Source organism: Hoplias malabaricus, chromosome 10, assembly GCF_029633855.1.
Source record: "Hoplias malabaricus isolate fHopMal1 chromosome 10, fHopMal1.hap1, whole genome shotgun sequence".
NCBI classification, from domain to species: domain Eukaryota; kingdom Metazoa; phylum Chordata; class Actinopteri; order Characiformes; family Erythrinidae; genus Hoplias; species Hoplias malabaricus.
The window spans coordinates 28,238,022-28,252,742 of NC_089809.1; the positions used below are offsets into that span (position 1 = coordinate 28,238,022).

The window sequence follows — 14,721 nt, forward strand, 5'->3', positions numbered from 1 at the left end:
TGGATGGATTCACACACTCATAGAAGCTGCAATGCGTCTGCACTCTCAGATATCACCAAGATGTATCTGAGACATCTGTGGAAGCAATCACTCATGGATCATCTCATTAGAAACTGCAAACCAACCAGTCCAGTGGAGAAGATTTATCTGAACGTAGGCCTGTTATAATTCATTTCAAGAACTTCAGGTGATGATAAATTAGACAAGGTTTGAGGAGAGAGAAAGGGCATGAGTGCCTGTGATGTAAGACAGCAAGGGAAGTAGGGGTCTAGAAGGCTGCTTCAGAGGCCCTTGGAGGTTCTGGACACTCAGATGCCTTTATGAGAAATAGAAGCAGTTTGGGAATAGAATTTTTTTGCAGGAGATTGCCAAACAGGACACACTGTGCATGTTGAATCATGAATGCTGTTTTACTTTGGTCCAAAATATTTAATGGCAAACAGGGACGTTTAAAAAATGTTATGCAAACCGTGCCTTCAGTTACTCGATTTGATTTTACTCAACGGTGTAATAAAGCAAGACACGTGCTGAGGACATTGACTAAGCCTTTTCTCACCAGTTGAATGCATAGTAAATAACTGTGTTTGAAGCAGAAAAGAAGAAGCCAGTTCTGTATTTGATATTGTATGTTTTTATTCAATCCTCAACACTGTATACTTAGCGTAACAGTCAAGCTTGTAAGTCATGGGCAATAGCAGTGCATAGTTAGTCACACATAAGGCCTCCCTGTAAAACACTGGAGGCTGTAACCACAATGTAATTGTGACTTTTAAACAAATTTTTATAAATGTATTGCATAAACAGTAGAATAGTAATTAAAAGCAGACACTCTATATTTTCAATATTCTCCGACTGCCTACAATGTTTTCTTATGCTAAACGTTCATTTGAGAACACCTTTTTTTCAGACACTGATCCTTTAAAACACTAGTTTGCCAAACTTTCTAGAAGCACAAAAGTTCAGGCTCAGTTCTGGAAAATAGGCACATTCTGTTGTTTTAATACTCTGCCATAGAGCACTAATACATGTACGAACAAGTATGATCAGAACTATAAGGATACAAGGTTCCAGTGGTGCACTAATAAATGAAAAACCATGGAAAGGAAAACGAGCTAAAGAATTTGGGTCTGCAGCTGTGGGCAGCTTCTGCTTTGTGCTACAGTGCCACACCCACCCTGTGAAAGACCCAACAGAGGAGTGTAGATGTTAAAGGAACCAGAGACTCCTCCTGCTGTGTTTACAGGTAGTTACAAAAAAAAGTGCTCCTTAACAAATTATTAATTACATCCCTCGAACTGTAATGGGATTCATCTATTATTCCCAACGTTGCTCTGTACTAATTACATTTGAGTTGCTCTTTTAAATGCATATATATGTAAATGTAAAATAATGACTTTTTGTCAAGAAAATGTCCCTGCAGTGACACTGACGTGGTGGTGGTGTGTTAGTGTGATCTGCTGGTACAAGTGGATCCCAGAAACCTACCTTTTTGTTTCACATTTTAAAGTCAGAAACAGTAGCTCATCTGTTGCTTCACACTTTGTGTTGGTCTTGCTCCATTCCTTTATCATTGGATACTATATATATATATATATATATATATATATAAATTTCATTCATTGTCTGTAACTGCTTATCCAGTTCAGAGCCTACCTGGAATCACAGGGTACCTTTACATTTATTATTCTCATACTGTGTATTGATACCTATTATTAAATCATCATTGATTTTCTCCTTAGCAGCACGGCGGTGCAGCAGGTAGTGTCGCAGTCACACATCTCCAGGGACCTGGAGGTTGTGGGTTTGAGTCCTGCTCCGGGTGACTGTCTGTGAGGAGTTTGGTGTGTTCTCCGTGTCTGTGTGGGTTTCCTCCCACAGTCGAAAAACACACATTGGTAGGTGGATTGGTGACTCAAAAGTGTTCGTAGGTGTGAGTGCGTGAAAGAATGTGACTGTGTGTGTGTTGCCCTCCAGGGTGTTTTCCCACCTTGCGCCCAATGATTCCATGTAGGAGCTGGACCCACTGTGACCCTGAACTGGATAAACGGTAACAGATAATGATTCTCTCCTTATTTTGAAAATTTACTGCCATTTGAAAATTCCACTTTTATTTTCTATAAATTAATTCAATTGTACATCACTCTGAGTTGCATTCAGTGTATGAAATGTGCTGTATAAATAAAATGATTATTATTATTTTAACTAGTGATGTATGGTAACAAAATGAATTTATGGTTTGTAAATATCAAAACATATAACAAGAGTGCAAAGAAGCTAACTTACCTCTTTATCTAAATAAAATAATGGCATTGTTTGGGTAGTTAGACCTGTAACATTATTACTGACATTATCCCTATATGAAGAAATAGTGTTAGTCCAGTACAGGTGAGGCGAGAACACACTCCTAGTCTTTATTATTCATGTGCATGCCATCTACCATAAGAACATGATACAACGTTTATTCACTCACTAAATTACATACTCTTTCCAGTTCAATTTTTCAGCTTAATTTTACTTCCTTTCTATAGAATATCATAGTTGGCTTAGGACCAAATACCAATAGATGTACCTTTATATTTAATGTATATTGTGCAGAGGCCATAAGTTATTGTAAATGGCCAGAATTGAGACAATAATCTGTGTGTGTTAACTAGCCCTGCCTTGAATTTCCCATTAAATTGTTCTAACCGCACCAATGAATTCACAAACACTGCAATAAAATCTCTGGAAAATAGTTAGTGGTTTTTGATCCCATAAACTTCCACAAAAAACAGAAGACATTCGACACTCCCTTTCATTCAGTTTTATTCCACAAACCACCTCCTCCTGTACTCCAATTTACATTATTCACATACAGCTGTACCCAGTAGTTACATTTTCTCATCACATTAAATAACTAAACATTAAAAACAAAATAGGCAAAGCACTTCTTTTCAACTCATGATAAGAAGAAAGATAGCCATAAATCATGTTTCATGTGTTTTAAACCTTTTCCTCTGGTGATTACTAAGACGCATGAAGCTGTCTGCCATAAGGTGCAAGGTCAGACTGCTGAGTGGGTTCTTCATAAATAGTGACATAGATGCACCTTGGTGGGAGGTGAAGGTTTGTTTAGTTAAGCTTGGCTGCAGAGAAGCTTCTTCTAATCACACCCTTTGGTCCAGGGGAGGTTCTGATCGTGGCAATGCGGAGTACAATCTAAACAGCAGTCAGTGATTGGGTTGGCACAGAGCTGGCTGGGCTGTGCTTCATCACATAAGGACCCTCAGGCAGTGAGCTGGAGCCAAGCAGATAAGACTCACCTCTGTCTAACAGCCATGACTTTCACAGGACTTCTGGACGGAAGAAAAAAAGAGCCACACTATTATTAGAAAAGGAACTGCATTTGAAGTTTTGTAAGCCAGAGACAAATGGATATATGTTCATTGACAACACTGGAGATTTTCAGAGGAGTTTAACATTCTAAGATTTTGTGACCCTGCTGCTAGACTAATTAAAATAATAAAGTAGTCATAGAAAGAAATACAGAAGAATGTAAAAATAAATATAAAAATATATTCACAAAGATTGTATGAGTATGTACTTGCACTTTTAACAACCCACAAAGGATCAAGGGTTAAGATTCCAGGGAACATAAATCTCTTACTTTTTAATTAAACTTCCACTGGTCTTGTGAGCAGGCATACACTCTATTTATAACTTCCACTGTCTACATCTGCATGCATTTTGCTCAGAACTTCTTCCCTTTCTGTGTAAATTAGATAGTCCAAGTCAGTAAAGACTGAGCTAGCTCTATATTCACTGATCACAAAGCTGATGTTGCTTTACTTTTCCTCAATGTGATCAAAAACCATGTGTTTATGCTTAAAAATTTCCATTCTCTTTGAATCTGAGTAACCTAGTGAGGAAAAGCTAATTGTAGAAATTGTGGCCTGCTGTGATAACTGGTCCTCACCGCTGAATGGGTTCTTGGTAATGGAGCTTCTCTTATTCTCAAAATGTCAAATGTTTGAAAGGCTTTAAGTTAAACATTCAAATATTACAAAAAGAACTGAATAATATTTTGTGACAAAAAAGCCTGGATGATTATTTCTGGAGCATAAATGGTACTCTGACTCAAAGGTATTGGATAGAGAACTGCAACTCTAGAGGACACAGCTCCACTGCTCACCAGCCTAATGCAGCAATCTTTTTAATCGCTCTAGCCCACATCTGCAATTAGACCTCAGGCTCATTTGCAACTAATCCAGAGGGTCCCATCTGATTCTGTGCTCATCTTCGGAGATTAGATAAATTATGCACAGAGTTGAAAATTACCGTGCTCTTAAAGTGACTTAACTCTGACATATAGCGTGTTTTTTCCATGCAAACATTTATAGATTTGTAATATAACACGTTTGTTGTCATAAATACATTTGAATATATAATCCCAATATTTTGATAAAACAAAACAACAGCATAAAACTGAAAACTGGCTGAAAAGCCCGACTGAAAAAGCCAGACTTTGAAAGCTGGCAGGCAAGTGAAGTGACCTCTCTATGTTTGCTTTGAGGGTAATTTATGGTGCAGACCTGTCTGCAGGGTAGCAGGTGGAGATCTTTCCTGTTGGGGGAAAAGGCTGGCCAGTAGTAATGCTGACCATGCCAGAGAGAGGGGGCAGAGGGGGCATACCAATGACAGGATCCTGTTTCTAGCCTTGACTGCTCGACTACCAGCGAGACACATGGCAGCACGTCCAAAGAAAGCGTCTGCCAGGCCCAGCGCCTCTGTGCATTAAAAACCACACATACACCCACCATGACATCCACACCAGAGATGGCCCTCAACCCTCTGGTAAGAAGCTGAGATACAAGCAAGGAAACTGCCCAACAAGACTTCAGATCTGTGGTGTTGTGGAATACAATTATTCTGTGTCACCCTGCAAACCCAGACCCAAAAATGAGAAGTCAAACTAAAAATTGTGTTTCCCCTAAGAATTGGCAGTGTTTACTTAGCCTGAAAGGTATTCACATGTTCTATAGGGAGAGTGATGATGATACACAATGGTAAACTTTAAGATGAGCAGTCAATGATGAACTCAGCGGAACCAAGTTAAGTCAAAGGCAGGTGATTAAACGTTGACACTGTTCTTCTAATGGCATTCATCTAAACTACTGTGTGCTTCTCAGCAAGCTTCAAATTCTTCCCTGACTGAAACCTGTGAAAACAATAAATAAAAAGTACAGCATCCACAGAAATATACAGGGAGTGGACAGAATAACACCACATGGAAAGAGAATATTTTAAGTGACATAATTATCAGTAAATTGAGCATGGTTGCATTATTCATTGTAATACCAAAGGCTCCTGAATGTATTTGAGCATAAAATTATACTGTAAATAGATTTGATGAGTAAAATATATAAGATTAAGAATTTCCATTGGCACAAACTGCAGGAGGCAATTTCAAAAGGAGAAAAAATGTATGAAGAAAAAGTGGTTGAAAGTTGATACTCATTTACAAGGACAGACAGGAGAAAAAATATACCCTGATGAGTCATCTTTTACATCTTTTGTTTGCACATCTGGACAAGTTTTACTTTTGAGGGAGCCAAAGGAAGTCTTCAGCCCACACTGCCTACACCCAACACATCACTCTGAGAGAGTCAATCCTTTTGGAAAAATCTCCCAATAAAAAAAGGTCGTTACACAAAATAGTTTTCTGTGCAATCTCTCAATCAAACTGCTCTAAAGCCAAAAGTAGGTCAAATCTCTCAGCATCAAATTATCCATTTTGTTCTTTTGTTCCTGACTTTTGTTCCTGTCCTCATTTAGTCGATCTGCTGTATATTCCTTATTTAATGCTGTGCTACAGTGGAATGTTGACATGCCCTTTCTCACCTGCAACATGCTGAGGTTTGATAGGGCCTGCCTTTTTCAGAAAGGAGTTCCCACTATCGAAGGCCACAATAGGTTCATCAGGGATGTCCGTCTCTGACTTCTCATGCACACTGCTGGTACTGCTATGATTGGACAGCTGGATGATTTCTTCAAAGTGGGATGCCTCGCCCCCCAAAGACAGGCCATTTTCATGCTTGGAGGGCTGGACGCCATTCATCACAAGGAACGAAGAACTAGACAGGATCAAAAAGAGTTGTAAAACCTGAACACGTAGTTCTTCGATACACACAAAGCCAGATGTACTTTCAGTTTATATTCAGTTTAGTCATTTATTATGTTTAGTTTTTACTATTTTTTTAGTTTTAGTAACTTTCATATTGGGGCTGGGTAATATGACCAAAAAACTCATATCTTCATATGCCAAAAAAAATGGTGATGAGACGACATTATGAAAACCATAACAACATATAATGTCAAAGTATTCATGTTTATATTTAACACAAAAAGGAACATGCTGCATTATCTAACTGTATGTCTAAATTAGTGATCACGTTTTTTTTTTCCCCGATCCTGATTCGAGTCTTGATACTGAGTATCTGATACAGAGTCTGGATCTGATACTTACATTTTCCTAGATAGTACTGTTACACAGTGCACACTTAAAGTAAACTCAGTCCAGTGTATCTGCTAGACACTGAATATCTCATATTAAAAAACAACTTGTCTGCATCAGTAAACAAAGTTTACATATAAACATATAAAAATGTGTGTGTATAAGGTATTCAGTGGGAAAATCATACACATTCCATGACTTAAAGCATTTTAAATACCTGTCTTTGTTGCCACTTTGCATTTGATTATTCTGCCTCAGCTCTGTGCTTGGATGGCTTTCAATTGATGCTGTGAGAGAAAAATATAATTACACATTTAAAATTAGCACTAATTCTGTTCCTTTTCCAGTTGATTAAATGCTTGTCAAAATAAACATCCACCATGTGGATTCATTTATGAGATTCTGAAAGCATTCTTTGTATTTGCCATTTGATGACAGATCTTACTACACAACTGTAATTACAACTGGTTAAAAACTCTGGATTGAGTAATGAATACAGGCTTCTTACTGCTTTTGGAGGAGAAAGACTCAAACAAAATTACTGAAGAAGACAAACATTTTATCCTCCATTTCCACCTGGACATTGGCTTTGTTTGGAAACACCTTTCCAATTGCTTGATTTTTAGAATCAGACTCATACAAATCAAACTAGACGTGTACCACCACACGAGTGCCCTGGTCTTTTACCAAAGCCAATCTTGCCTACTGATTTGGCTATTCTTTCATAAGAATCACTGACATTGTTTTTATGTCAAATGGCATTGTGGATTAGATCAATTATTTTTTTAACCTGTTTTCCCTATAAAGCTCTCAAAACATCCAAACTAAATGTTGTGTTGGTAGCGTGTTTAACAAATTACCCCAGAGAAAACTTCAGTGGAGAGGGATTTATCTAAATAGAATTGAGAAACACGGTTGTGAGCTTGTCTGTGTAATATGAGTGTGGCCCGAGCCTCTAAAGGCTGGACAGAGAGGGCTCACTACAGTTTTGCCGCTGGCTGTGCTCTGCCTCACATCAAATTTGCTTCTTCGCTGGCTCATTACCTCAACAGGGAGGTGGGGCATGGCCTCCATCTGTCCTCTGGGGGATCAGGCCACAGCAAGATCTTTAAAGTATCAAGTTGACTAAATAGGCCAAAATCCAGAATCATAACTGACACTGAGCCATATTGAGCACACCATGTCCCTCGCCACTAAAAAGGAAGTACTTTGTGAGACTAGGTAGTTTGGAAAGCACACAAGTTTGATTCTCTCAGAATAACAGCTCGTGTTCACATCATCTACATAACAACAAGGGAAAAAGTCTTTTTATACACTAGACTGCTAACAGACAGAAAGGAGGAGGGAAAAAATCAGTGAGTCAGAAGCAGCAGTGACTTTTGCTGTAACAAACATTCAGTCAATTCTAGACTTAATGTTTTATGCAACATTAAAAATTAAGGTAATATTCAACCAGACAGTTACATTATCTTTTTATTGCAGGAAAAGAGATTTCTTATTGGTAATGGGAAAAAATGAAACCAAATCAAACCAACTTTTTAATCTTTTACCTTTAATGCTCTCGTATTCAGGTTTGGAACTTCCACCATTGACGTGAGAAGGAGGAGGTGATTTTGTATCCTTCTGTGGAAAGAAAGTAAGTGGAAATAGAATTGAATTTGGACTTCATGTGCATCCTGTGCAGAGGCCGCTCTAAATCCGAACCATACCTTTTCTCCTGTGTCTGTTTTGCGTGTCCTTTTCATGATCTCCTCCAGGCGCTGGTTGGGGCAGGAAAAAAAAAACATATTACTTTTATTATTACAACAACTAGCATTTTATTGTGTCATAATAAGCATAATCTAACAGTGCAGTCGTGCAAAGAGGTAAATCATAACCAAGGCATTGTAATAGACCAGCAGCATGTGTGGTTCAGGAATAAACTAAGTACAATGGACAGGTCCAGACTGGAACCATGTGAGGAAACAATAAAACCCCAATAAGGACTTAGGGCTGTTGTGACAAAGCAGAATCAAGTGTTTCTGATAAAAAGGAACTTGTGTCACAACATAGCGTGCAAGTAGATTAACAGCACTGGAGGCAGCATTGTTAGGAAGAGAATCTGTCTCTTGTAAATACACATTATACTCAGAGATGGAAAGTGAGTGAGAGCCTCTGTGGGTGGCACACTAGAGTCAGTTATGGTTCTCCTAAAAACACCCAGCAATTAACTGACCTTCAAGAGCTATATTTGCAAAGTTGCACTAGGACATGTGCAACCCAGTCAAGAGGAAATGAATAAATGTATCACGCCGGTAAAGCACCATGTTTACATAGAATTGTATAAAACATCTGCTTGTGGTTAAGGTCTGAAAGAAAAATGGCAACGTCAGACGAAAGGCAAGGGGGCACTTTGGTGAATGCATGAGTGGATTTCCCCTCCTACCTTCTTCCTCTCCAGCCTCTCCTGCTCCTCCTTCTGGAAGTGCTTCTCTCTCTCCAAACGCTGCCGCTCTGCCTCCTCCCGGGCCTTCGCCTCAGCCTCCTCCTTCTGCAACACACAGGCAGAATAGTTGGAAATGCTAGGCTACAGCTGAACAATGTGATCAGCCTCAAATATGATGTAAACCTTCTTCTGTGTCTAATTCATTCTACACAGAACAGCAAGCCATTTTAGGGATATAATAATGCATCCGTGCACTGATATACATTCATATGAAGGTGGTAATTAAACAGCACTCATTCTCAATTAAAATATGTGCATTTTGTTTTTGAAAAATTAAATGAAGAGAAAAAAATTGGTATATTGTTTTTATTCTGTGTACTTTCATAGAGTAAACCTAGGTATCCAGTCAAATATCCATTTTCAGCAACAAAATTTTAAGTAATGTGAACTGACAGAAGAGATATTATGCTGTTTGATGTAATGAACACAAGGTGGTGACAGTGTTACAAATACAGTCTTAATTTTTTAATACAGCTCCAACTAAGCAGTTATACAAGAGCTGTAAAGGCCAAAAGAATGTCTTTTTTTCATGTGCTGTCCCCCTGGTACTCAGACAGCACAGCTGTACAGTGGAAATGTGAACAGTCAGCATAAACAATGGCCAGTATGATTTTTTTCATCTGTGTAATGTTTGAGCTGGGGTTTGGCTTGTGTGGTGGACAAAGAGGGCCAGACAGACAGACAAGAAACAATTAAGCACAGAACAGAAAGGAAGCTAAGATTTTAGCCACCTGTTTAGTGATTGTTGAAGTCATTTTTGTGACTTAACATTTAATAATTCAATATTAACACATCAAATATATTTGCCAAAACCCAGGATAGAAACACAGACTCTGTACTGCCATTTTCTTTCAGGTTTCTTTGTAACCAGCTGCTAGAGATGAAAATGTGTGCACATGTTGTGAGACAGAAGCCAGTAATGTATGCGAACAATCTGAACTGCCAGCTACACTTGGTGTTGGCATATTTTTGTCCACCTCAATTTTTCCTCCAAAACATAGTTCCCATAAGGGTAACATAATTGTTTTCAGGAGCCATATTTAAGTCTAACAGCATTTTTGATGAGTAGCACCTGTCTCTGGAGGCGCTCGTTCTCCTCTTGCTCTGCCTTTGCTCTCTCCTGCGCCTCCTTCTCCTGCTGGAGACGTTGGGCTTCGTCCTTTAGCTTCTGCTGCTCTGCCATTAGCTGGGCCTCCTCCTCCCTGCGTTTCCTCTCCTCTGCCTCCCGTGTTAACCGCTCCTCCCGCTCCAGCCTGTGACACACGTTTCTCAAGTCAGAACATAGGGTTGTACAATAAATGGCTTTCTTCATTATTATATTACAAGGGGTGGCACGGTGGCGCAGCAGGTAGTGTCGCAGTAACACAGCTCCCGGGTCCTGGAGGTTGTGGGTTCGATTCTCACTTAGGGTGACTGTCTATGAGGAGTTTGGTGTGTTCTCCCCGTGTCCACGTGGGTTTCCTCTGGGTGCTCCGGTTTCCTCCCACAGTCCAATATCACACGTTGATTGGCGACTCAAAAGTGACCGTAGGTGTGAGTGAATGTGTGAGTGTGTGTGTTGCCCTGTGAAGGACTGGCGCCCCCTCCAGGGTCTATTCCTGCCTTGCGTCCAATGATTCCAGGTAGGCTCTGGACCCACCGCGACCCTGAACTGGATAAGCAGTTACAGATAATGGATGGATGGATGGATTATCTCACAAGGAGGGAAGCTGGTTTGCACACCCATATGCTAGTTAAAACGACCACTAGTCATGGACCACTAAACTATTTTGCTCATAGTTGATTCACAAATAGCAGATATTACTAGTTTAGTTAACTTGTTAAGTGGAACTTCACTGTTTCTCTTCTCATCACAGATTCACTGTATGGTGTAAGTTGTGAAATTGAGACTTTGGCGAGTCAACTGCTCTGGCTAAAATAACATGTCCCAGAGTCACCAGTGAGGCAGGGCCACAACCCTCATTAAATTCCAGCCAAAGACCTTCCATGCTCATAAAGCAAGGAAGACTGTCACAAAGAATAGAGCTGGTTACTTTAAATGCCAACAATTCCTTACCACAAGCTATTGCATTATATGCATAAAGATGAAGGACAACTTATTCTCTTATACAGCAGAGCTTATATTTGACATATAAACCTCTCATGTTTCTGTGTATGAGCATGTTGGTTATTTCAGTTGTGGTTGCACAAGATGCCAAACCTCTGCTTCAAAATAAAATTGTTTCCATATGTTAGTGGTGCTATTGCTATAAATCACATCTGATTGGGAAGTTTCGACATCAAATCATTCTTCCTTTGTTTTTTGTAGGAGTGGGCATTATGACCAAATACAATATAAAGTATAAAATCTTTAATGTTTAATGGTGTATTTATGGTACTCTAGAAGAAAAGCATGATTAGCTGATGCTAAGGTGTCTCACACTTTCAAGATTCTGGGTTTATGGGTTCAAAACCCACATCTGTAATAAATTTATCCTGAGTCTGTATTCCTCTGGGTGCCCCACAACATGGGAAGCAGTTACAGAAGTTGAATGAATGAATAATTATTATATTTCAACTGAAACCCTAGAAATAACTGCTATTTCTATTTACATATAAACGATCCAGAGGTTCCAAAATATTTCTGATATTGCATTATACATTATTTCCTATACTCCAAAGTAGTTTCCTCAATACATAATGTGATTAGTGGAATTTAATCAAATAAAATTATTGATTTTCGTGTTAAAAATGCAATTAAATATAGTACAATCTATCTCCTCTCTCTGATTCCCAGTCATCCCTTGTGATCCCTGCAGATTCCAGGATTGAATCTCACAATAATAGAGCTAAAGCTTTCAAAGCCGCAGCACTCTGGATCCACATCTATCTAATCTCTTTTTAATGAAACATACATTTGAGTAGTCTTCAAGTATTCACAACAACAATAAGCTCAGAAAACATGCTGCTGAGCTTAATCTTATAGTGATAAGATTATCACACACCCATTGAAAGGTTAAATGTGTCTTGATTCTCTCATTGATATACTCTGAGATACTAACCTCTCTTTTTCTTCCTGCTCTTTCCGTTCCTGTTCCTCCCGTTCTCTCTGCTCCCTGGCCTGTCGTCGCTTTTCGGCCAAAATGCGAGCGGCCTCCTCTGGGTTGTTGGTTCCAGCCATGGGCTTAGCAGGCGAGGGAGTTTGAGAAGATAACTGAATGCTGGAAGTGGTTGTTTTCTCAGGAACAGAAGAGGTGCTGATAGTTGTGACTGCTGAACTTGTGGAGTGGGGGGTATCTGGGGCAGTCGACACAACAACCGATCGGGTAAGAGATGAGGCTGTAGGACAGATTAACATGTAGAAATAATTATTTTATTTGACTTGGGGGGGAACACACAAATAAACACATTCCTAAAATCAGTTTGTACTCTGTGGGGAGTACGTTATTTTAGAATGCTGATGAAGAGGGCAAAATGGCCAATCATTCTCTAAATATAAACACAGGCTTTGTTATTTGCATAAAATACTTGCATGAATGAACTCCTTCAACAATTAAGAGTAAGCGGAGTTCCTGAAGCAGCTTTCTGGTGCTGAAATGTGAGCTTGTTTTAAATTAGTAAACAGCACACTGATAGTGAGCAGTAATTCAGTAATTAGTGGAGCTGGAACAGACACACTGCCATTGCATTAACAAGCTGTGTTCCCTTTTAGGCCTAATTACCAGCCACACAATCTGCTCTCACTGTTGTTACTGTGTATGTGGCAAACACAAACACATACAGAATTTATTCACAATTCTTTCCTATGTCTGTGTGACTAAACTTCTAAACTGCAAACTAAAACAACCATATAAAGATAGCAAAAATATATAGATGGTAAACCAGACAAAACATTCATCACAGTCACAAAACTAATTAAAGACTCTGAGAATGTAGGAAAATCTTATATAAAAAGCCTCAGACCTGGTTTGAGGATCACACGCACCTTTAGTGTTGTCAGGCAAGGCTGATCTCTGGCTGTTTTGTGCTCTCTCTATAGCAGAAGGTGAGTGGATGCGTGTCTCTAAACGGGCAGGCGTCCTTGCCCTCTTGGGTCGAGCTTTTGGGGTGCTAGGACTAGCCTGGGCTGATGGAGGTCTGGGGGAGGAGGCCCTGCCTTTGGGACTGATGGGAGAGGCAGCCCGTCTGGACAAGGGACTGGGACTGGGACTAGAAAGAAGAGAAGACTCTGTACAATAAGTCCATTTATAATGACTTGTTGAAAATTCAGTAAATCATTTAATTTAATGCTGGTTAGGTTGTGGTTACCTGGATTCCGTTCTAGATTTCATTGATGGCAAAGACTGCCTCTTTTTCAACACCTTCTCTTTGGTGATGGCACTCTTTTCCTTTTCATTCTCTCGCTCCTTGTCTTTCTTCTCTTTCTTTCTCTTATCCATCTGTCAATAATCAAAAAAAATAATTCTGAAATCAGGTATGTTTAAACATTGTACCAAACAGCAACTTGTGGTGGATATGACTGAGTGACAGATGAAGTAGTGTTTATGTAAGAGACATACAGGAGTGGAGTCTCGTCTGCGTTGGCGCTGGGTGATGTCAGGGGTGCTGGTTGTGGCCCTCCAGCGCTCGGAGCATCGATGGGGTCGATGGGAACACACTGTGAGTGGACTTGCTGAGGCTGACCGAGGACACAACGGTGACTCTGAAGAGGAGGTATACACTTACACATTAGCAGATTTAATCTTTGTAATTAATTCTCATTTCTGCACTATGAGTCATATAAAGCACTTTGCATTAGTTATTGTATGCGCATTTGCTGTAGGCTACATTTACTCTGCAGTTAATAGTTGCAAAAATCAGTTTTTGTTTTTTGTACGTGACAGATTTGCTGGGTAAACAGCATAAGACAAACTCAATCTGACAATTTCTGATCTATGCCTCTTTCATATATGGCACCATAACAAATTTACATGTTCACTTTTATGTCAATGTATCCCTTGGGTTATGCATCATGTTTTAAGTATTAAAGACAGACAGACTGAGACAAGAGCACAAAATTTAAACTAATAAGCAGGCCACTTTGAATCACAGTAGTTAAACAACATTTCAAAATCATATTTTCTTCAAGGTTAAATTTTATATTTCATAATTTTTCAATTTCTTAATCTTAATTTGAAGTTTATTAATCTTAACGGCAGCATCTATGATGTGTCTTTAAGAAACACTTTCATGGGGAAAAATTGTTCTGTCGTTTGTTTATGTTCAGAAGCTCTATATCTTTTAATGTGAAATTATATGTTTTTATTCACTGTTTGAATTACAACAGCATCTCAACTGTAACTCGAGTTATTTAGTTTTGTAGCAGTTTCAGTCTGTGTTTACTTTCATGCAGCTAGCGGTCTCCCAAATTTAGAGTTAGTTCCGCCTTAAGTAATCAGAAACAAAAATATATGTCAATATTAGCATCATATCGAACAGGAATAAAGCAATATTTCTTTTCATGGTTTTCAATTTTTCTCTGCAAGAGAAACCTAGCATGTTGGACACAAGTGCTATGAAACATCCTGTAAATTTTATTTACATTGTTTTTTAAAGTATAAATGTTTGTCAGACGATGCATTCAGTTCTGTCCATTAGGGATATCTTTTTAGACAGATCCTAGATTTTAGTTATTTCTTCTTTCATGATAAATTTCTGGTTTGAACGACTACAAACACTGCCAAAATATCTTTTTCAAAAACATTGTTGTCTTCATGTAAAATAA

At 39.0% G+C, this 14,721-nt stretch overlaps 1 protein-coding gene across 2 annotated transcripts in view; it reads right to left on the reverse strand.

Moving 5' to 3' along the window:
- Positions 1-2,795: 2,795 nt before the first annotated feature.
- map7d1a (MAP7 domain containing 1a) overlaps positions 2,796-14,721 on the reverse strand; it is a 34,298-nt gene continuing 22,372 nt past the window's right edge. For both annotated transcript variants that reach the window (XM_066683763.1, XM_066683762.1), the window contains 11 exons: positions 13,517-13,659; positions 13,266-13,396; positions 12,943-13,166; positions 12,020-12,296; positions 10,051-10,231; positions 8,919-9,023; positions 8,203-8,253; positions 8,044-8,116; positions 6,711-6,780; positions 5,881-6,113; positions 2,796-3,335 (listed from right to left, as the gene is read on the reverse strand). In XM_066683763.1, coding sequence (XP_066539860.1) covers positions 3,325-3,335; positions 5,881-6,113; positions 6,711-6,780; positions 8,044-8,116; positions 8,203-8,253; positions 8,919-9,023; positions 10,051-10,231; positions 12,020-12,296; positions 12,943-13,166; positions 13,266-13,396; positions 13,517-13,659 — 1,499 coding nt within the window. In that variant the 3' untranslated portion in view covers positions 2,796-3,324. The remainder of the gene's footprint in view (positions 3,336-5,880; positions 6,114-6,710; positions 6,781-8,043; positions 8,117-8,202; positions 8,254-8,918; positions 9,024-10,050; positions 10,232-12,019; positions 12,297-12,942; positions 13,167-13,265; positions 13,397-13,516; positions 13,660-14,721) is intronic.